Source organism: Agelaius phoeniceus, chromosome 7 (assembly GCF_051311805.1).
Source record: "Agelaius phoeniceus isolate bAgePho1 chromosome 7, bAgePho1.hap1, whole genome shotgun sequence".
Classification (NCBI taxonomy): domain Eukaryota; kingdom Metazoa; phylum Chordata; class Aves; order Passeriformes; family Icteridae; genus Agelaius; species Agelaius phoeniceus.
Window position 1 is genome coordinate 31,748,707 of NC_135271.1, and position 22,167 is coordinate 31,770,873.

A 22,167-nucleotide genomic window follows, 5' to 3' on the forward strand; every position below is an offset into this window, starting at 1 on the left:
ACTTCAAGCTCTTTATCAGGCTCTAATATTCTGATGTAGTCATATCTTATATCAAATTATTATCTGTGTATCTGAAACAGTGGGAGTCAGAAGACAAAAGCAGCTCTATATATGGAGTGCACACTTCCCTAATACTCTTTCCATGCACTTCAAGCTAAACTGCACAAGCTGTGGAGACAAAGATATGAACCACTTAACTGTTTTTGCTGAAGAGGGGCTTAATGGCTTAAGAGGGCTTCATGATGTGTGGTCAGGGAAGTCACATGGAAACACTAAGTAGATTCAACAAATAAGGCATGACAATTAAATGGACGTAGAAGATTTCTCTTCCTGACACAACCTCACATTTACTTTAACTACTCCCATTTACTTTAGCTAATAATAGTCTGGTTTCAGAAATTTTTTAGCAGATTTAAATCCTGTATGTTTATTGCTACCAATTGCATTAAGACATATAGAAAACCTTAAAGTTAAAAGTTTCAATGTGCTACTTCTGAATAACTACAATATTTTTCTATATACTGACCGAATTATTCACTTTAACTAGTGGTATCTGATTTCAAGGGAAACCCTTCCAGATTCAAAATTTCAGGATATTTAAAAAAAAAATCCATCCTAGATTTTTTAGCTGAAAATATTTGAGGATGTTTGTTTCTTGCTAAGTTGTATACCTTTACTGTTTTCCAGAATGTGCAGCAAGGCAACTCTCATAGAAATGAATGGAAGGAATTAATTTTCTCTCTCCCAGTACTTCCTCAAGACCATACTTATTTAGAAATCTCTCTCCAATAACTCTTTGTACTCTCTTGCTGAAGAAAACGTTCTTTCGCTACATTTTTTTACAGCTAAAGTATCTTGCCTTTAAAGATAAGTAAGACTTACTATAACAATAAAAATATCACTCTTTTAGACATGTCTGGATTTAGTATGCAGAAATGTAGAAAATCTGAGGTCTGCTGTTTTCCAATCTAGTTCAGCAAGGACAGTTAGCTTCAAACATGAGTGCAAATGCCAAGTCAGTTGGCAGCTGAATAACAGACATCTTACTTCTAGTACTTGGTTGAAAGAGTAACAATTATAATGAAGTTAAGTCTAAATAACTATTGTCCTATTAGGAAAAAATACTTTGCAGTCCATAACTTTCCATCAAATACAATTTAATGTCCTCAGGAGAGTCTACCAAGTAATAAAATAGGTCATTTTACAGTCCCTCTTTAATGGCACCACTGTTAGTCAGTGGTATCTGAAAAACTGCCTCTGACACAGGATGTGCAAAAGCATTGCAATAATTGCAATAACTTTTTGCATGTTTGCTTTATTTATAAATTCCCACCCACCCACCCATATTATCTATGCACCAGGACAGCGATGCATCTGCTCAGGCTGACCTCTCCAGGCAGAACCCCTCAGGCACACTTTGGCCCTCCAGAAACGTTGTAAATTTAATGCTTGAAGATATGTCTTGGCAATGTTTCAGTAAAGTAACCTCTTTTAATATAAATGCTCAAGACCTCTTGATATTAACTTCCAGGATTTTGCTGCTGAGTCTTATGCTTAGATAGAGAAAGATAAGCACCTTAGACATAATAAAGACTAACAGTAAGAGAAAAGGCTTTCATTTTCTCCTATATTCTTTCTGAGTCTTTCATTTTCTCCTACATCCTCACCTTAGAGATACCAGAGGAATCATGTTTATAAAGGATGTTTAAAAAACCTCACAGACACCATGGAAGTTTTGGAACAGGTGTGTTTCTGTGGGAGAGGCAGTTCCCACCGTGCTGGAGTCAGCCATGATTCTGCTCCATCCAAGAGGAAATCAATAACTGACATGCTAGTAATCTCTTGTCCTGCCTGTTGTGTTACACAACCAATACAACTCTGAGACACTGAAGACCTTCCCAGCTGTAATAACCAACAAAGATGGTGAAACATGACTTGAAATACTATAGTTAGTAACTTGTTTGACAAAGGAAAAGCACTTCCTCAATAGACCTTCCCTCACTCCTCTATGCAAAGCACTGCAAAAAGCTTCTGTAATCCCCCTAGTGCTTCAAACTCACTCAAAATAAAACTGTTTCCTGTATTTTAGTATGGGGAATTGCAGGGAACCTAATGATCTATACAAAATGGTCAGAATGTGTAGGCAATTAGGTTTTTAAATTGAAACTTTCTCTTGTTTTGATATTGGAGAGCCAAGGTTTGGCCTTCACATAAATTAGTTCTTAGCTCAAAGCAAAAACCTTTCAAATGTTATCTGTTCATACATTTTAAAATTTATTGATAATTTCTTGATTTACTGTGTTTTCCAAGACACACAAAAACAAAGACTTCGTATATACACACACATAAAATGTAAAAGCAAGAGTCATGCTGATGATCCACTGAAGGGAGGATAAAATGTTTACAGCTGCCTTGCACCTCCATATTAGAGCAAATATTACATAACAGTCAACAGATGCTTTTAAGTAAATGTTTGCAAGGCATGGAAAAGCCACCAAAGCAAACATTTTTTGAAACACTGTTAATGGACGCCTATGTAATGGGCCTAACTTTCTGGTACATTATGCTTAGTTAATTGAACAATAACATGAATTTCCACACCAGTATTTCCACTGACACTGGACCAACTACAAGGATTAACAAGCAATTTGCTAAGTTCACCAGCAGACACTCTATACAACAGCTGACAGGCATTTTCTCAGGTGTGAACGTTTTCCTAGAGGAACACTGAAAAGATATACCTTAATTTTTTAATTAGGAAGAGAAGAATATTTCAAGAAGCTTGTGCCCTCTCATTTTTTACTTTCTTTCTTATTCCATGTCCTCAAGCATTCCTCATTGGACTCAGGCTTTTTTAGGGTTGAGCTGACCAATAGAGGTTTAGCAATAGTTAACGTGACCCAGTCTCCTTCTCTTCATTCTGCCACCTTAATCCAATCTTTCCCAGTTAGTACAGTCATTACTCTTTGCTATAAAGTTAACTATGCAAGCACACAAAGCCAACAAAACTAATCTGTGCACTATAACAATAACCAGACCTGCCAGACCTTAATATTTGTTTACATTAGTAATGTAAATTAGTTATGTAATTAGATTTCATTCTGTTTATAAGTGCAACAGTATAAATTATACAAACAATGCATGGAATACAATTCTGGCATGCCTATGAAAAAGTCACATATAAGGAATTTTACTTATTTTAAGTATGAAGAACTACCTTTTAGAAATTAGAAGCAACCTAGAGGGGTAAAATTCCTTCAAGTTCCATGAACTGCAGGCAGAAATGGAACTGAACCCATTAGAGCAACAATCCCCAACCCATTTTTTCAATTCCCTTTCCAATAAGATTCCTGTCTTACTGTCACTCTCTAATCCCTAGCCTGCTCTAACTGTTAAAACTAGCTCTATGCCAACTATAGCCCAGGGAGTCAGAAACCTGCCACAAGAAGTAGCTGAGTCAGTTTATTACTACCAGCTTGTCAATTCTGTGCTCCTTTAGAATGTCCTTATAAGCTTCAGCAGCTCTCCAGCCCTGAGCTAGACTTTTCAGCTGCTTCTTAACCCAGAACTGCCCAGGACATACTTTCTGTTACCAATAAAATAAAGCAGCAGATTTTTGTTGGCAACATTCTGCCCTTCAGTTTGACTGCAGGGAACTGTCACCCTGTGGCTGCTGCTGTACCCCCAGGAACCCTGAGTTTAACCAAGTAGGCTGGGCCTAAAAGGACACCCATGAAGAGCTGGAAAATGCAGAAATAGCACAATTAATGGTCTCCAGCCAAGCCCATAGTGTTAAAAATAGGGTAAATCACCATGAAACTTTTTTCCATCCATGACTACTCCATGGCTTGCTAGGACAGACATTTGGAAAGCAACAATTCAGAACAATTGTCTGGGCTAGAGTTACGGTGGGTTGGCTGCCAGCATTTCTGTCTATGGAGCCTCTTTAATCAGACCCAGAAGAGGACTGAAGAAGCATCTGACCTGCACTAGTTTGGGCCATGAAGCCATATTCCTGTTTGCAGCTGGCAAAAACCATCAGTTTGAACTGAAAATTAGGACTTGCCAAAATCACTGTGCTTCCCTGAAACACACACTTGGTAAACTGATGGTGGACAGTAGTGGGAAAGGTTGAAGATAGGTTATAGTACAGTTCATGTCTCTCAAAACCTCTAAATGAATCAGAAAAGAGATAAATTAAGGTATGGATTCTGCCAGTAAATGTCACGTGCATTTAGTCTTTGGTGGGTGAAAGTGTAAAACAAAGAAATAGGACTAATGAGTCTAGAAAAACTTCACTGATGAAGAAAAGATACCTAACATTTTTGAGCCAGCTACTGTGGAGTGAACTCATTATCTGCGTTATGCAGCTGTAGAACCCACCAAAAGATTATGGTTGAGAAAACAGGACTTGTTTAGATTAGTTTAACTTGTATTTACAAAACTCCAGGGACTAGGAAAATTGTGTATTCAGAAAGTTATGAACCCAAATAATAAAAGCTAACATTGTCAGGAGCAACACTGAAACTTTATATTAACAGCATGCACTTGCCTAGGCAAGAAATGTTGCTAAATAAAAAAAGCCATAAGGTACAGGTTCAGAGTGCCCAAATCCATTTGCAGCTAGGTAATCATCCTTGGACCAGCCCAACTTCAGCACATTTAAGTGTGAAGCAGGTAAGAAACAGGGGTTTATTAGCTTTAGGAACAATGCTGAGGAAACTGTGAAATCTGGAGAACAATGTGTCCAAGTTAAACAAGACAGGAATACAGTGGGGTAAAAGGGTTTATACAAGAAATCTGTGTAAGAGTAATGGAACTAATGGTTGGTGGTCCCAGCTCAGACTTTGCTAAGCATTGCACAGGTGGAAGATAGTAATTAGTACTTTTAGACAGCAATCCTCAAAGCAATGCTAAATATACATTGTTCTGGGATTACCTAGATAGCACTAGCATAAACGAAATTAGGAGTAATTAATTAGCTATGGTAAAAAAATTATTAAAAGTAGCTTTCTTAATAAACTGAAAGCTGCTATCTTGGATCACAAACTAGTGCTTATCAAGAGCTAAAAGGGAATACAAACAACTGGAGAAAAACCAGTCACATTGTCATAAAGAGCAAACTCACTTTGACAGACATTTATGGCAAATGTTTGGCTGGGTACAGGGAGGGCTGCTGTATGGTGGTTTTGTTTGCACCAAAAGGACTGCAATTACCCCTGCAGGTCATTCTCCTGTCAGAACGAGCTTCATCCACATTCTTGAGAGAATTCAAGTCGGTCAAATTAAAAGGCTATCGGGAAACTCACAAAATTTAAGATCAGTTACCGTAAGTGTGTTCCACGAGTAAACCAGACAGGGGGAACAAGCTGTGCCTTCAGAGGAGCGTAAATGAGCCGCGCTGTTTGCTCAGCACCGAGCAGGCTGTTTCCCCCACCAGCCCTGCAGGCAGCAGACTCAGAGAGCGCCTCCCAAGCAGCAATCCCGAGGGGAACGGGCGGCAGCCGGGAGCCGCCCCTCATAGCACCGCCAGCCCGCCCCGCCATGGCGGCCGCGCCCCTCACGCTGGCCGCGCCTCGCGCTCGTCGCCGCAGCAACGGCCGGCGGGCCCGGGGCGGGGCTCAGCCAATCAGCGGCGCGCTTGCTGCGGGGCGGGCGGGAGCAGCCGTTGGCGGCGGGAAGCGGCGCGGCGCGGACGCGGTGGGTGCGGGCCGGGGATGGGGCCGGCGGGCGGTGAGGGGCGGTGGGGGGAACCTCCCCTGGCGCGGGAGCTGAGCGTCGGGAGAGTGGCGAGGGAAACGCGGCTCCCAGTGAGCCGATGGTGACAACAAAAACAACTTGCGCGGAGAGGTTTGAACAACAAGGCGGGGCGGTAGAACCAGCCCGGAGCGTTCGCGCTCTGAGTTAGCCGTGCTGCCATTGCCTCCCGCGCCCTGACGCTGCGTCTGTTCCCGTACAGGTCTGGAACAGCGCTATGGGTAATGCACCGGCGGAAGATGAAGTAACACTCTTTGAAAGAGATATGAAAGAGTTTTGGATCCAGTTTAAAATCAGTTATGGCACTGAACAGAACAACCAGACTTCAGCGCTGAGAGATTTGTGCAAGGAGACTTTAGAAGCTCTTACAGGTACAAAGGCTCTATGCTCCTGTTAACTCTGCTTTTTGCAAGTTGTCATCAAACTTTTTCAGATAACTGAAGTAACTTTCCCTTACAGAGAAATGGTCCAAGAAGCTGAAAGAAGAGGACGTGATGATTGACAAAATTCACGAGTATAACAATGGTACGGTTATTTATTGTGTACAACCTTTATAAAATTAACTTAGTATAGCTGAATAGTATGTTTAGCTTCACGTTTGAAAAGGTAAGTAATAACATCAGAATGAAGACAGAATTAAACCCAAACATAATGGGTTGATTACAATATAAATTTACAATGTAAATTTCAAGTCAAAATCAATTTGTTGAAAAACTTCCTTGATAATGCAAAAATATGTTTTCTGCATAGAGCATAAGTATTTAAAACAATAGTGTCAGATTTTTTGACTGCAGTAGAAAAAGTAAATCAAATTGCTTAGTAAAGCTAAGTATTGTGAAGTTATTTATGTCTTTTCCATATTAGTAAGAGAATACTGTGAGCTCATCAGTCTAGGGTTAACTTTGCTGAATTTTGTAAACTTCAGAATATCAGGTAAAAATGATTGCAGCTCTCATATCAGTCAGTGTTTCCATTCTTGGCTTTCTGTCATTACCTGTGGGCAGGAGCCACCATCTTCATGCTTTGAGATGTATGTAGTGCTGGCACCAGAAACAAATTTCATCTCATTTAAGTATCAGAGCAGCTCCATACTTTGTAGCTTCTCTTAGGAATGACTTCTCTCTGCAGCTATGGTAGCATGCATTCCACTGTGTTTTATTAATACAAATAATTTCAAACTACTTAAGTTTTAAATAGCAGGGACATACTTAATCAACTGTGTATGTTCATATTTTCTTGCCTCCTTTCAGAGATTCTCCAGCAGAGCAAATACATAGCAGAAAAGGAAGAGCAGTTGACAGAAATAAAATCAAAGCTAAATCAAGAACAAGAGCAGCAGAAGAACTTGACTGACAGCATCCAAGAGCTTAAACAAGAGTTGATGAAGAAAATGGAAAGTAAGAAAGAAAAGGATAATAAGTAAATTTTTGTAACTGAAGGAGGGGTTGTTTTTAACACTCACTCTTTGTGGCTTTTCTGCTGTTCTAGATGGTTTCTATGTGCTTGTTTTGCCTTTGATACTTACAGTGGACTTTTAAATTCTAGTAAAATCTTCTAAAAATAAAGCTGCCAAGGAGAAACTGGAACAAGTGAGCAAGATTAAAACTTTGTTTCAAGAGCATCTTGCATTGGAGATGCGTAGAATTCCAGGTAGGTTTCTGTAGCTTCCATAGTTTCTGTGTGCACTGATACAATGTGGTTCATGTTGGATTGTGCAGTGAAGAGCACATAGCTTACACACTTGATCAGTTGGATTAGCCCAGCTAATACATTTGTCCTTCAAATGGCAAAATATGCTAAAATGCATTTGTCTTGCAAAGAGGCCAGGGTTGCTTAATTTGTCAGTGTTCTAAGAATATTAATTGAAACTAACTTTGTATTGTGATTTTTAATCATCATTGTGACTCTGCAGCAGAAGTTAATGGTGTTAATTACTTCTGTTTGTGTTCATTTTAGATGAGCAATTACAGTTTATATTCAGACACATTGACCACAAAGATCCTGATAAGCCATATGTGTGTACCCTTTCCATAAATGAACAAGGTGACTATGAAGGTATGTGTATTTTGAATACTTAAATTAGAGGACTGAATCTGACACGTCTATTTGAAAAAAGGAGAGGAGTAAAGTGCAATTTAATTGTAATCTTTTATCTTCCAATTGCCAAATGAAAAATCTTGCAATGGTAATATTGTTTCTTTAATTATGTTTGTCTTGTTAACTTACATGAAAATAGGACTGCTTAAATTCGCTGCCCTCCATTTGTGGAGATGCTGTTTACTTTGTATCAAGCAAAGCAAGAGAAGGACCACATACAGAGATGAGGATGCTTCATTTGCAGTTTGTTTCTGCTACAGTTTCTGCCTGTGTATGCTGACAGGCATATTTCAACTTGTTCTAGAAGCCTAGAGGCAAAAAAAGGGTGACTGATATAGATGAAAGAATAAAACTTGAAATCCAGCATTCCCCTTCTGTAAGGGCACAGCCTTTTGGATCTCAAAGCTGGTTTGGCTATATGGATCTTAGTTCATTTATGGAATTTGAGTGCTGGATAGCTTCTAGACAGATGCTACTGGGGCTCTGCCATGCCTCTGGGTATGAACTGAACAGATTTCTGGTTTTACTGATTCAGACCTAAACTGTTGAAGTTAAAAGTCTATCATAAGCTGGGCTACATCAGTTTACAATCTGCTTGTCTGCAGAGCAACAACATGGTTTAGGAATGTGTTTCAGTTTTTGAGTAGGCTATGGATTCCTGGGAATTGCTGTAACAACTCAGGCAGGAGCACAGCACTGAGTGGGAGGTCAGTAAAGCAAAAAACCTGTTAAGTTCTTTGAGGCTTTCTCTTTGCTGAAAGAAAATGAGGCTTCTCCAAAATAATGCAGGTGGAAGTGAAAACATAAAATGACAAGAAACTACATTAGTATTTCATAGGTGCAGGAAAACACTGGTATGGATTTATTCTTTTAATAGTAGTCTAATATTTTGCAAATTTGTGTCATTCTAGTGAATTCCTGTACTCCTCCTCTGGACTGTATTGCAGAGTTACAGCTTAAACTGAGAGAAACTAACAATTTTTCTGCATTTGTTGCCAACATCAGAAAAGCTTTCACTGCTTTATCATATAAACAGCATGCATGAAACTGGTTTGTACCTCTCTTTCTGGATGTAGAGCACTCTTACTCCCTTCCTGTTGGTGAAATGGTGTATTTATCAATGTTTGACTCCTAATTTCTAAATAAAGATAATGAAAGCAGTATTTTAATCTACTGTTATCTGGACACATTTTGAATCATTCTTTGAACATTGGTATCACCAACTACTGCCTTAACTGAATGTCTCTGGACATGTAAATTTTGATCCATTACGTGCATTAATGATGCAATGGTTTGTATTTAGCTGCCCCAGGGAGATACACAAACTACAGAAGCTACTTTATTTTGATTATCTTTTCCAAAAGCATTGATGTGTCTTTAAAGTTTTTCCATATTTGAAGTAGGCCTGAAACGTATTAAAAAAAGTGTGCTGAAGCTTAGCACTTACTTCAGTTACTTGTGTCATAGGTCATTGTCTTGATTTTTACCTTAACTTGTACTGTACTGTGTTAGCATTTCTATTCATGCATCTAAATGGTTGTTTTTCTTCTGGTCTGTTAAACTTTGTCATTGGAAATCTTTTGACATGGCAAAGCCTGAAGTATAGTGTATTGAAGTATGAAATATAGTGGTGACAGATAAATCATGTGTGTATTTTTAATCTTATCAAGAAGACTATTACTACCACAATGCTCAGCTTTGATTGAAAATATTCTTTTTCTATCCTGTAAACTGTTTTCATTTTTACAGAAATATTTAAAAGGACTGTTATAACAAGAAAGAAAATGCTTCATTTGATAATATACCATAGTTCAAATAAAGTCTTGATGAAGTTCAGTCCTAGAAATTCTAGTGAATCAAAAACTAATATGTACGACCTAGTCATTTAGGCATGTTTAAATGTGGTGATCAGATCAGATCTGATCTGATCAGATATTCTTAGTACAGTTGGGAATATTTCCCAGTCACATGTGAACTGTATTTTAAATAATTTGGTTTGTCTGAACTTAACCATATAGCTTGATGGGTGCACCACAGACTTACATGCTCATCTTCTAGGAGCACAACTTAACAAAAAAAGTAAAAGAGATAATCTTCCATTTCTTCTTCTCTATAGGGCATAATTTGCTGTTTTCCTAAGTAGTGCATCATTTTCCTTGGTGTGCCCTATTGATTTTTTTTCTTGTGTTACAGCCAGTTATACACAAAGAACAGTAAGAAAGGTAAAGGTGCCAATTGATTACACTGCAATTTTGGAATAGAATAGCAGCAGAGAATTACTAAGCATTACTATAGTGACATCTCAAATAAAACAAATCCTCAGTTTCTGCTTTGTGTCCTCTCTCAGGACAAACCCTGTGTCCTCTCTTAGAATTCTGTAACTGGCAATGGTACAAAAAGATGAGGGATGGGAACCTGACTTTAGGGTCTCATTGTTCATTAGTGGATTTGCTTTCTTTTCAATCAGATTAACAGGATTTAAGTTGCAGGTACTTCTCAGGAAGAATGCTCTGTTTGTGCCATACTGTCTTCTCTACTGTGTCAATAAACTGCATTTATTCAGAACCTTGAAATTGTCTAAATTAGTTTTGTCATTGTAATACCGTAACATTGCTGTGAACTCACTTGTGATTTATAACTTTTTAAAAGGCTTGTGGAACTTGACATAACAAAGATATGCATGCATAAATCAGTCCCACAGGCACAGTAAGAGTATGTATTTCAACTGTGTGAATAAGCTATACTAAATGATTGTGGTATTAGTCTTACCTTTTTGAAAGCAATAGTTGCAATTCAGTTATATGAGGCATTACTGTTAGAACGGGATTGTATGCCTGAAGGGTTGGGAGGAATGGCTCTGATTGCCAGACAGTGGCACTCCATTCTTTTTATCCATATTATCCCTAATTACTTTGACAGCTCTGTACACAGAGAACTCTTTAGAGTCTTGAGCTTATTTATAAGTTGTTGTAGCAGAAGCAGAGGCAATGAAGCCTGATTTCCTCCAGATCTGTGGGTTTGTCCTTGAACAGTGCCATTCTCTTCACTGTGATATTCAGCTCTTCTTTACACTCTAAGGATCAGAGCCATAGAACCACTCCTGAGTTATGCCATTTGGCTCCTGCTTTGCTGCTGCTGAAGCTGCAGGACACCAGTTGCACCCTGCCTACTCTTTGTCCAGTGCATTGATCTGTGGTTCTCCTCTGTACCTGACTGCTAACTTTAAGTACATTATAAGGACAGAGATAACTGCAACACAATCTTCTTTTCAAATTTGGACTAATTGAGCAACACATTCAAAAGTTGCTGGGGAGACTGACAGAAGCTAAAAATAGTGTTTAGCCATGCAAGCATGTGGTGGTTTTTCATATGACGTTTTTATGGATATACATAAGTAGTTATGCACTGAAATGATTAATTGAAATAAGATACAATTAACTTCAGTGTGATTTTCTCCCTCTTCAGTCACAGCATGTTGAACAATGCAAATTGCTACTAACTCACCTGTTTTGTGACTGATAGATAACTCTCTATGTGGAAACATGCTCTTTGACTGACTTGCACTAGCTACTGGATCATGGGCTCAATTCTTCATTATCCATTATCTTCTACTCCACAGCTTCAGCTGGAATAACTGGCTGGGCAGAGAAACAGGTCTGTTAGAACACCAGCTATGTATCACTATTTTGATTTAGAAGCATGCTACATTTCATACTGATGGCAATTGCAATTACCATAAAGGAAATCAGGCTTTTCAGAGAAGACTGCATACATTAACCTTTTGGCTAAGTGAGGAATAGGTCGAAGTGATAGGTGACCTCGTGGGTGGTTTACTAGCTAAGTTACAGCACAATACATTAATGTAAATGCTTACCTCATAGGCAAACAACTAATACTTATCTTCCCATGCAAAGCTAATGAGAGAATTTTGCTTGTTTAACTCCATGTATGACCCAACCTTATAATGGAAAGACAATGCAGCAAATAGGTAATTTTATTTTTTTAGTATTGTATCAGCATGACTTACTGGCCTGTATTTTCCTGCACTTATTGCAAAGGCAGATAAGCCATCTGATCAACTCATGTTTCTAAAGGAAAGAAGAAAATCCTCTTCTGGCATGCAATTCTCAATGCTGTCAACTGCAACTCTGCAGCAATTACCCATCTTTTTAGGCTCCAGCCTTCTCTAAGGTTAGTCCACAATTCTGACAGTCTGCTTGGGACTGTAGTACACTAGGCATCACCTTTACTAAGTGTTGTGCTAATGGCATCCCATTGAATCAAAATATGAAATCCACAATCAATGTGAATGCAATTTACACAAGAAAAATGGTTTACTGTTCCCAACTGCTCCTGCTGTTTCCCTTTGCTGTTAGCAACCCATTCTTCTTCTCCCAGATAATACAGTTAGCAGTCTATAATAGTTACCTGTCAAATCTTACAGAGGAGTTCTTCTATGCAAAACAGCTGCTGTGTTTGTGCTGGATGCTTGGACAAGTTGCAAGAGTAGTGCAGACCATCACAGCTTAACTATACATAATCTCAATGGTTCACATGCTCCTTAACAAAAAGCCTTAGAAAAAATGAGATTCAGTTAGTAGGAAATTGGTATTAAAGTGGAGCAGTTATTAAAAAAAAAATCATGTGAAAAGGCTGTTTGTAGTCTGGACAGCAGTCCTGGCTGTTATTTACATCCACCCAGTCCAGGTGGTGCCACAACTTGGGTCATCACTTCCTCAACATTGCTGAAGGACCAAATGTTGGACCTGTAAGTGAGCTAGACTATTTACATGCAAATCGTTTCTGGAACTGAAATATGAATACACTGTCCCATAAAGTAACAGCTATGGGCAGTGATCTCCCCTGGGAGATAGTTCTGTGAGAGACCACATGTAAAAATGAGAACTAAATGCTTTGGATGAATTAAGTTTAAATTAAGCCTAAATGAGGGACTAAACAAAAGTAACTATGAAATAGCAAATAGCTGCTTTCTGGTAGGAAGCAGCTCCTTCAAAGACACCTTAGGAGACCCAACAGTAATTATAATTACCATTACTGTGAATTAAAAGGTGAGGTTATCCTCATCATAGGCTCAGAAATAGGACATAAAATTGCTAGTTAGATTAATGTGAGAGAGCTGACGCAAGTTTAATTAAGGAAGGATCACATTTCATCTTTGGGTTTCAGGACTTTTTTTGTGAGGGGAGATTGCAAAAAGTTCATGTAAATATGCAAGAAATATAGCAGTTGTGCAGGGACTTTGCTTGGTTGTTCTGGAAAACTGAGAAATAATCTGCACAGTATTTTCTAGGGAGAGTACCTTACACTTTGAAATGTTTAAAAAGCATAAAAAACCTCACCCACTGTGGTGTTTTTCAGATGTCCATGAAAGAGCAATAATTTAGGAATGTAAATATATGTTGCCAGCCAGTAGCTTAAGAGTACATTACCTTTTCATCTGATCAGTGAACTATAGCAGTAACATTACAAGTAGGTCATGTTACTCTTAAAAACCCCTCAATACTCAACTTCTAATACTTACTTTTATATTACAGTTTCCAGTGACCAAAAGCTAACAGTTCTGTGTCACATGTAAACAATTACCTTTGAAAGTCAGAACCTCAGGAACATGTCATTGTTGCACACAACTCTGCATTTAAGAAATCCCTCTACAAGAATCATCATTGGTTTGGCAGACTCAGGGCTGGAGAAGGTGGGCATAAAATACAAATTGGCATCTTGTTCTGTGAAACCCACTTAAGCCACTTAAGAAGGTTACTGGCTGACAAGAGTAGACAGTGTAAAATCTGTCCAGGGGCAGGACTAGCTGCAGCAGAATGGATCACCAAAAAGACCAAAAACCCCAGCACAATTTAGGGAAACGAACCCTCCACCCACACTAGCAGACCTGGGACTAACTTCCCTCCACATAAGCTCCCAGCCTCTGTCCATCACAGCATGATGAGCTACTGAGTCGTGCAGAAATTTGCTCATCTGGTACAGCTACACATTTGGATTCCCTTCACTCACCTTCTAAATCTACAGGAAACTGTGTCATTGCCTTCTAACTCTCCTGAAGCAGCTGTCCTCCTGCTGTCCTCTGAGAGCCACTGTTTCCTGTGCAAAGGGTCCTTTACAGACTTAGAGCCAGAGCATTAAGGTCTCTCTCTGTATCACGTTATGCACACACTGGCTCTCCCTTGTGCTGCATAAGTTGAGGAGCATATGTGGCATAGGGAGCAAAAGACATTAGACATACCACTGGACGATATTCCACATAAGTAAATCTCTTCATAAATACCTTCAATAAACATGAATTGAAATGCTATATTAAATGTAACACAAGAGTCTCTATATATTATCACAGAGCCATATTAACAACTACAATTGCTAAAGGTCTACAGTTCTTTAACACAATGCACACCCCATTTGCAAAAAGGCTTACTTCTCTTCCAGTGTAAAACTTCAACTGATGTGTGAAGATCCCTATATGACTGATACTTGTGTTATGAGGACTAAATTGCCTAAATTTCTTTGTGCTGAAGTTACCAGAATTTTTTCAGGCATCCCATTTCTAAGTACTTCCTCATCATCTTTTAATGCTGCAGCAGAGCCTGCCTGATAATGGTGTTTTGTAGGCTTTACTTTGGTGAGCTGCAGCTTTTCCTATGGAGAGCCAGTCCTAAGAGAGCTCTTTTCTCTCACTTCCACAGGAGGCTAGTAGGTGGTGCTTTGCTGAGTGACAGTTTCTCCTTAAAAGAAAACTGAATGTGTATTTCTAAAGAAAATCTGCTCACTGAAAAAAAGACAGCTTTTCCAAAGTGGGCCCAGTTGGACATTCAGGAGTTATTACCATGCAAAATTTTGATGTTTAAATCCTAGAAAATTGTCCTTTTTTCGGTAATGAAAATATTTTAGTTTGTATTGAGAGAACTTGATCTTCCAACACTTCAGGTTACAAACAGTTTCATACAAGAAATAACATAAAGTACTACAGTGATGAATGCAGCAAAGACATACTTGGATCTGTCCAAAGAGTGTTGGAGTCTACAGTGTGGGTAAAAACCTTTGAGCTAAAACAAAGGAAAACATTGTCTGCATCTCATAGAAAAAAATAAGAAAACAAAATCTACATTTCTAATACTTATGTTTATTATGAAACTGTCTCCAAATTAAAATAGCCCACAATACTGGTTGGTTCCAGAGATTTTATGAGGAATAATTTTTCTCTGTATTAGAAAAAACCCCAAACCCAGTCAAATAAAAGACAAAATAACTCCCAAAGTTCCACACAATAGCTATACATGAAAGGACTTCTAGCTAGTGCATCACTGTATCCAGAACAGTGGAGTTCCTACACATCACCACATTTCTGAAAGAGTTGCTCAAGCACAGGATTGTCATGAAAACACAGGTGAAAATGTGTCACATCTGCCTCCCCCTGACTTGCAGCAGTCAACATGCACAGTATGGTATGAGAGCTTGTGTAAACAAGAACAGCAAAAAGCTGAAGCTCAGCAGAAGTCAGAAAATGTGTTTTGTTGCACCCATTTTAAGTCATGTAAGACAGTATTTTTTGCCTTTTGTCTGACACATGTGATCGTTGACGTGACTCCAAAACATCCTTTCATGGTATTTCCTCCAGTTTTTTAAATGAAAGCAATTTCAAAGATTGAGAAGTCTGCAGAGACACACTCAAACACTGTGTTTTCATTGCAACTACAATCAGAAATCTTTACAGTGTAAAGGCTGTACATGTACACCACCTTTCCAAACCTCCACTAGAGCTTTTTAAAAGAAAAGGGAAAAAAAGAATAATGTTGTCTTACTGAAGTTCCCATTAGGTCCCTGTTCCAAATCAAAACCAGTCAAAACAAGTAATACAAACTGGTTTTGCTTCATGGTTTAAAGGCAACTGTAGTTTGCAGAACACTGAAGTTAGGCCTAAGAGGGTCTACATTACAAGAAGGGTAAAAAGTATTTAATACTCCTCTCCCACAAATGTCACAGGAAGTAGACAATAGGAGACATACAAAAATGAGTTGTAGCAAAGAGATTAAGAAAATACCAAAGCATCAGCTGTATAAAACCAATGGTAGCCCATATTTCTCTGAGATACAGAAGGCTGTGGTAATGAGAAAATGAATGAAATGGGCATTAGGCTTCCCAGTGGAGCACTCTGAGTAAAACAGGGAGTGCCTCAATCACCCAGCAGTGAGCAGCAGTGGCGTGTGCTGCAGGGTCACAGCTTTCGCCCTCATGTCCTGTTCACAACCAGGAAGTGATTTTCACCTGAATCACATACAGATTTAAGACAAGAATCACTTCACTGTAAGCAAAGCTTTAGTGCATGTACTTGGTCTCAGAAAAAGCATTTGGCATTGGCAATCACATGGTCACAGAATGGTCACAGGCTGAGGCAGGAGATATGAAGCTGTGACACCTGTACCAATTCTGCTGGAATCATTAAATAAATAACAGATAGAAAAAACTACAAAAGGGCAACAAGGAAACAGCATGGGGCACTTTGGTATTTTAAAACTAGCACTACTTAACATTGATCAAGACCCAAAAGACTCCAATGTCCACCCATGTTGTTTGATCAGGTATTTTTACCTTTTTCTGCAATGTTGTTCTTTATGAAAAACAACCAAACAAAACCACCAACCCACCATGTATTTTTCTTTGATACAAAATATGCCAATATGGGAAACACCACACAAAGGATAACCTGAATCTTATTTTACTGTAATCTGGGCTCTGTCTAGGAGAGAAGACAAATTCTTACTATTTACTAATAAACTCTAATTTCCTCATTTTTCTACCTTGACATCTCAACCACTGTGTCATGTACTGTACTATAAACAAGGACCATAGAACTCAAAGACAGAGAAGTTATAGAGTACAAACTCTCATTTCTAGAATTACTAAATTACAATTCTACAAAAGGTGTGAATATACAGAACATTTTAAGGTCTCACATTTACCATGAACCATGCGAATAATTTCAGTCAATCTTCTAAAATATGTGCAATCAACCTCTAAATACTCGATGACCTCCAAATGCACCTTGCAAAGCTCTTAATCAGAAAAGCAATCAAATTCAAATGAAAAAGGAAATAATTGCATGGCATTTTCTCTGCAGAGTGGAAGATGAAGCCAAAGTTTTCACACCCATTAGTTGAAACAATGAATTAAAGCACACTGCCATGTCTGATCACTAAATCACTTGGTCCTTCCCACCAGAGACAGAAAAAAGTGTGAATTCATAATTTTTATAATAAACCTCTAGCTTGAAAGATCATTGTTTAGCAAAGGTTGGTGAAGTTCTTAAGGCTTCCTCTTACCCTATTCCCCCACATGTGTCATTTGAATCTCTCTTACCTCACTTATTTTCCAGACTTATCTGTATGAAGTTTATACTAACTGCTAAGAACAGACTCCAAAAAGCCAGGATTATAGGGGCTAAGTATGTCATTGTGTGTTAGCTGAACCAAGGTAACTGCATACATGCTTTAGCATTTCACAGATGCAACTGAATTTAAACCTCAAGTGAAGAGTTTCAATCCCAGATGCACCATTTAACAGTGGGGCTCAAGGGACCTTGGCAGGCTTGAGAGGGAGGCTGATGGAAACCTCATGAAGTTCAAGCAAGCCAAGTGCAAAGTCCTACTCCTGGGTTGTGGCAATCCCAGGGACTCCTACAGGCTGGGTGGAGAAGTGATTGAGAACAACGCTGTGGAAAGACTTGGGAGTGATGGTTGGTGAAAAACTCACTGTGAGCCATCAGGGTGCACTCACAGCCCAGAAAGCCAAATGTATCCTGGGCTGCATCCAGAGGAGTGAGGGCAGCAGGGCAGGGGAGGGGATTCTGTCCCTCTGCTCTCGTGAGACTCCACCCAGAGTACTGCAGCCAACTCTGGTGTCCCCAACATAAGAAGGACATAGAACTGTTGGAGCATGTCCAGAGAAGGGCTATGAAGTTGATAAGAAGACTGGAGCAAAAAGGAGAAGAGTTTAGATTAGCTATTAGAAAGAAATTCTTTACTTCAGAGGTGGTAAAATACTGAACAGCTTGCCCAGGGAAGCTGTGGCTGCCCCAACTCTGGCACTGTTCAAGGTCAGGTTTTATAAAGTCTTGAGCAACCTGGCCTAGGGTGAAGTGTCCCTGCTCATGGCAGGGGGGTTGGGACTAGATGATCTTCAAGGTCCCCTCTAACCCTTAACATTCTATGATTCTGTGATACCCTAACAGCATATGCAGTGATGGTAAATCATCTCAAGGGTTGTAGCCTTGACTCTACATCTGAATGAACATTACAGAGCATTGCTGAGGAGGACCAACAGGGACTAAAGGCCTCTGGCACAGGGATTGCTGCTGGGGACAGCCCTGCATCACCAACATTGCAGCATGTAGTCTATGTTGTGCATGTTGACAGTTCAGAGCAACATTCTGTTCTCATGTGAGGCAAAATATTTTTCCAGAATGCCATTTTTGTAACCATCTTTGCAGAAGGGAAATGGTTCAGTGGCAGTAATCAACACCATGAAATTAAACTGATGTTCTCCATTATCATTTTAGCAGGTCAGATTTCAAAAATTATAATCTTAATTTAATTGATCCCAGGATGGTTTTATTTTAAAATCCTGGAATCATCTTCACAGTAATTACTACACAGCTGCAAACACCATAGATAGGATACTTTCCATTGCAATCAGCATATTTTCACATGTATAACCTGCCCTGCAGAAAACTGTATGAAATCAAATGCACAGGAGACAGATGAAAAAAATCAGAGGCAGAAAAACTTTATGGGGAGAAGGAGATTTAAGTAAGGCTCCCTTGCTCCCTCAGATATATTCATGGACATATAAGCTATGCAGCTGCTGGATTACAATGTTATCTGGGTTTTTCAAAAGATGCTCTGTGGGTAGTAGAACTGACAGATCTTTTGTGATCTGAGTTTCTGAGTTTTCTTACCTTTATTCTTTACTAAGTTGAGGTACTATTTCCATTCATGCCATTCCAATCTTGCTTTTAGCACACCACCTTTTTCCTAACACACAGGAGTTTCTATGGATAATAAAAGTTTTAGAAGTTTTAAAGAGTGACCAGTAGAATAGGACAAATCTCAGTTTTCAAAAGAAAGAAGTGACAACACAACTTTCTTCATTGATGTCTATATAAACAGAGTCTTTAAACATGTTTTATGGCATCAGAAACCATCTATATTTTACTATTTGCATAGGTGGAAGGAATCAGAAACGACCTCAGGGCTCAGGTTTCCAGCTGAACACAGCACTCCAATCCCTTTGTATATAGAAGACACACTTGAGATTTTTTTCCTTCCGTTATTTTTTTAACTTGTATGTATACATGTCTGTGGTCTGTGTGTGTGTGTGTGTGTGTGTGTGTACGTCAATCTTTGGTCTATAAGGTCTATAAGTTCTGTGTGCACACACAATACTGTTGAACAGTAGGTTGCATAGAGTCTGTTACCCAAGAACCCTGCCTACTTTTGGCCCTGCTGTCACAAATCACAGAAGTGTCCTGCAAGAGCTGTATGATCCTTAGCATCCTACATCGAACTTTGATCTGGAGACTGGAAGAAGTACGTATATAATGTTTGAAAAGATGTTTACTTAGGCTGTTATTATGTCTTCTTTGGGACACTATTTGTAAATCTTGGATAAAAAGGAATGCAAAGTTATTTTACAAAAGCCCCCTAATTTTATTTGTAAAGGTGATGAAATACTGCTGAGCATTCAAAGGTTGCTGTGAATTATGCTAAGTGAATTTTGCTCAAGTTCTTACACATGAAAAATAAACTAATTTTAGTAATGTATGACATTCTGCCCTCCCTCTATTCACTCTGCTAAGGAAGTAGCAATAATTTTGAGAACAATACCTAAACTGAGCTGAGTCCGAAGAAGAAATGAACTTTTCATCTGCTGTATTTTCCTATTACACCCCTGCTCTCAATCAGGTGAACACGCAAGAACAATTTCAGGAGTTAAGTCTGGATTCAGAATGGTGCATTTGAAGAAACACCTTCTTACATGGAATCTCTGCAAAAAGCTACAATCTGTAGAGGTCAAAAATTGAAAGGCCAAAAAAAAAGGTAGTAACAAATTTATCCAAAGTTCTGACAACAATGCTTTTGGGTATTTGCACAACAAATCAAGTCTACTTCTAATGCAATTTAACCATCAAATTGAATTTTAAATTACGCTAAAATAATATCCCACAATTACCACTTCCCCCCCCCCCCCCCCCAAATTATGTTGGAAGAACAGTAACTGTGATTTGATAGGCAATTTCAAAACCAGTACTTTAAAACATAAAGATAGCAAAAATATCTGAAGCAGATCTAAAATCTATAAAGCTATGTTCTATCTTACTGTAAGTAACAAATCAAGCAACTATTACTTATAGCAGATTCAGCAAAACCAACAGGGATGGACAGAAGAGATCTGAGCACGATGCTCTCCGTTACCGAGAATCCAAGACACAAAGTTTGAGAATGGATATTCCCTTTTGTCCAGAATTTCCCAAAAGAATAAAAAATAAATAATATTTCAGACAGTACAAGTGAAAATACTGCTCCCATTGTGTCAGTTACATACACATTCAGCATGCCTACGTATACAGAATGGTGTGCTGTCTTCATTCACAAACAGGAAATATGGCAGTGTGCTATCAGAATGCTTTGATACTCCTAATTTTTTTCTGATGCTGAAATACATGAATAAACTGCATTCACGACTTATAATTTACTTCCAGTAGCAAACAGTTCATTCTGTTCGTGTCTCATGATTGAACTGAAGGATTAATGCTCCTCTGAGGAAGTGGCACCAGTGAGATACCCATTTGTCCCGTTGGCACCGCTGGTGCCGTTGGTGGCGACCGTGCTGTGCGGGGCCTTTGAGCGAGGTACTGTTTCCTCCTCATCTGAGCTTGACTCAACATCACTTCGGGCATCCTTTGCTACCTGTAGAATGTGGAAAAGAAGTGGGCAGTAGGTGACTGTAAGGAAACAACTCAGCTCTTTGGTTCAAGAGAATCAGAGAATTCACACATCTTTTCAATTTGAGTTTTGAAGGCGATTTCAGCTCTGGCACACTTCTCTGTCTTTGCCTGCCTGTGCTCACTTCAAACACAGATGTCTGCACATACTATGCCACGTGCAAAGGCAGGATGAGAACTCAGCACTGGTGCACTGCAGGTAGTATGGCCAAGTGCTCAAGGCAAAGAGTTTTGCACAGACCGAAGTAAACAACAATCCAAGCTCCCAAATTCAACCTAGGCTCAGCCCCTCTGCCCCTCTACTAACTACAACTGTATTTCATTTGAAGTGCCGCTCTTTGGTAATACAAAATGTTCAACCCAACTTCCTGCCCCTTAATTCCTAGTTCACTGGAGACCACATGGCTCCAGGGAACAGCGTTGTGTGCTCGCAGGAGGAGACCCAAGTACTGCTTGAAATAAAACCCACCACATCAAGTAACTCCAGTCTCTGACTTCAGACAAGAGGTGAGAATGGCACTTGCAAAACGTGTTCAATCTCTAAAACAGGAATCACAGTTCAACTGTGTGCCCCACTGTGTCACTGGAAAGGGGTTTCAGAAACAGGTGGACCTTAGTTGCTAGGGATTTCCTGCTAATTTTCAGCTGACTTTGAAAAATCTTGAAAATCTCCAAAATTATCAAGAGTCCACCAGATATAATACAAAAAAACCAGCATCAACAGAAAGAGGTCTGAAGTTTAACTGGCATGCAGCTCTAAGGATACCATTTTCATGCCTGCTTCTACTCCTGTTTGTATAGCTGAGCATCCCAATTTCTTCATGATCGATCCACAATTGATCTGCTGGTTGCCAAAATCAGGCAATTACAGCTGACTTCACTATAGCAAATGGACATAAAAGGGGGCAAACACATGGCGAGTCTTTTTCCTGAAGAACTAAAAATGCTTAAAGAACAGGGCCACTGTGTAATTTTTCGCTACAGTAATTCTCTCCTCTGCAAAATCTTCTTGACAATTCCATTCTCATGTCAGAAAGAGCCATTTGCCTTTGGAGCTCTCAGTGTTGCCCTTGCAAAATCACAGTACCTGAGTGACACCATTCTGCTTGGAACCAGTGAAAAAAGAAAACAGTTCCCATACAGCTCCCAGTAAGTAAAGTTTTCAATGCCAATGTCTAGCAAGCCCACAATTCTGACACCTGTGAAACTGGACTTCAGCTGAGGTCAGAAATTTGGTTCCATACTTTACAGAGCTTCAATTAATAGGTTACTTCAACGTCTTTCAT

At 39.2% G+C, this 22,167-nt stretch overlaps 2 protein-coding genes across 3 annotated transcripts in view; one reads left to right on the forward strand and one right to left on the reverse strand.

The window, feature by feature from the left end:
• Window positions 1-5,612: 5,612 nt before the first annotated feature.
• Window positions 5,613-10,427, forward strand: SPC25 (SPC25 component of NDC80 kinetochore complex). Of its 2 annotated transcripts, none has more exons than XM_054636432.2 (7): window positions 5,613-5,700; window positions 5,960-6,128; window positions 6,217-6,282; window positions 7,008-7,154; window positions 7,303-7,407; window positions 7,714-7,812; window positions 8,766-10,427. In XM_054636432.2, the coding sequence occupies exons 2-7, from the start codon at window positions 5,975-5,977 to the stop codon at window positions 8,897-8,899; spliced, it is 705 nt and encodes a 234-aa protein (XP_054492407.2). In that variant the 5' UTR covers window positions 5,613-5,700; window positions 5,960-5,974; the 3' UTR covers window positions 8,900-10,427. The 2 variants fall into 2 exon arrangements, with proteins under 2 accessions (XP_054492407.2, XP_077037556.1); XM_077181441.1 differs by lacking the exon at window positions 5,613-5,700 and adding an exon at window positions 5,736-5,850.
• A 4,557-nt stretch (window positions 10,428-14,984) lies between these two features.
• Window positions 14,985-22,167, reverse strand: part of CERS6 (ceramide synthase 6) — a 97,697-nt gene continuing 90,514 nt past the window's right edge. Inside the window, exon 11 of the mRNA XM_054636546.2 lies at window positions 14,985-20,846. Within this exon, the coding sequence (XP_054492521.1) occupies window positions 20,685-20,846 (162 nt within the window). The 3' untranslated portion in view covers window positions 14,985-20,684. The remainder of the gene's footprint in view (window positions 20,847-22,167) is intronic.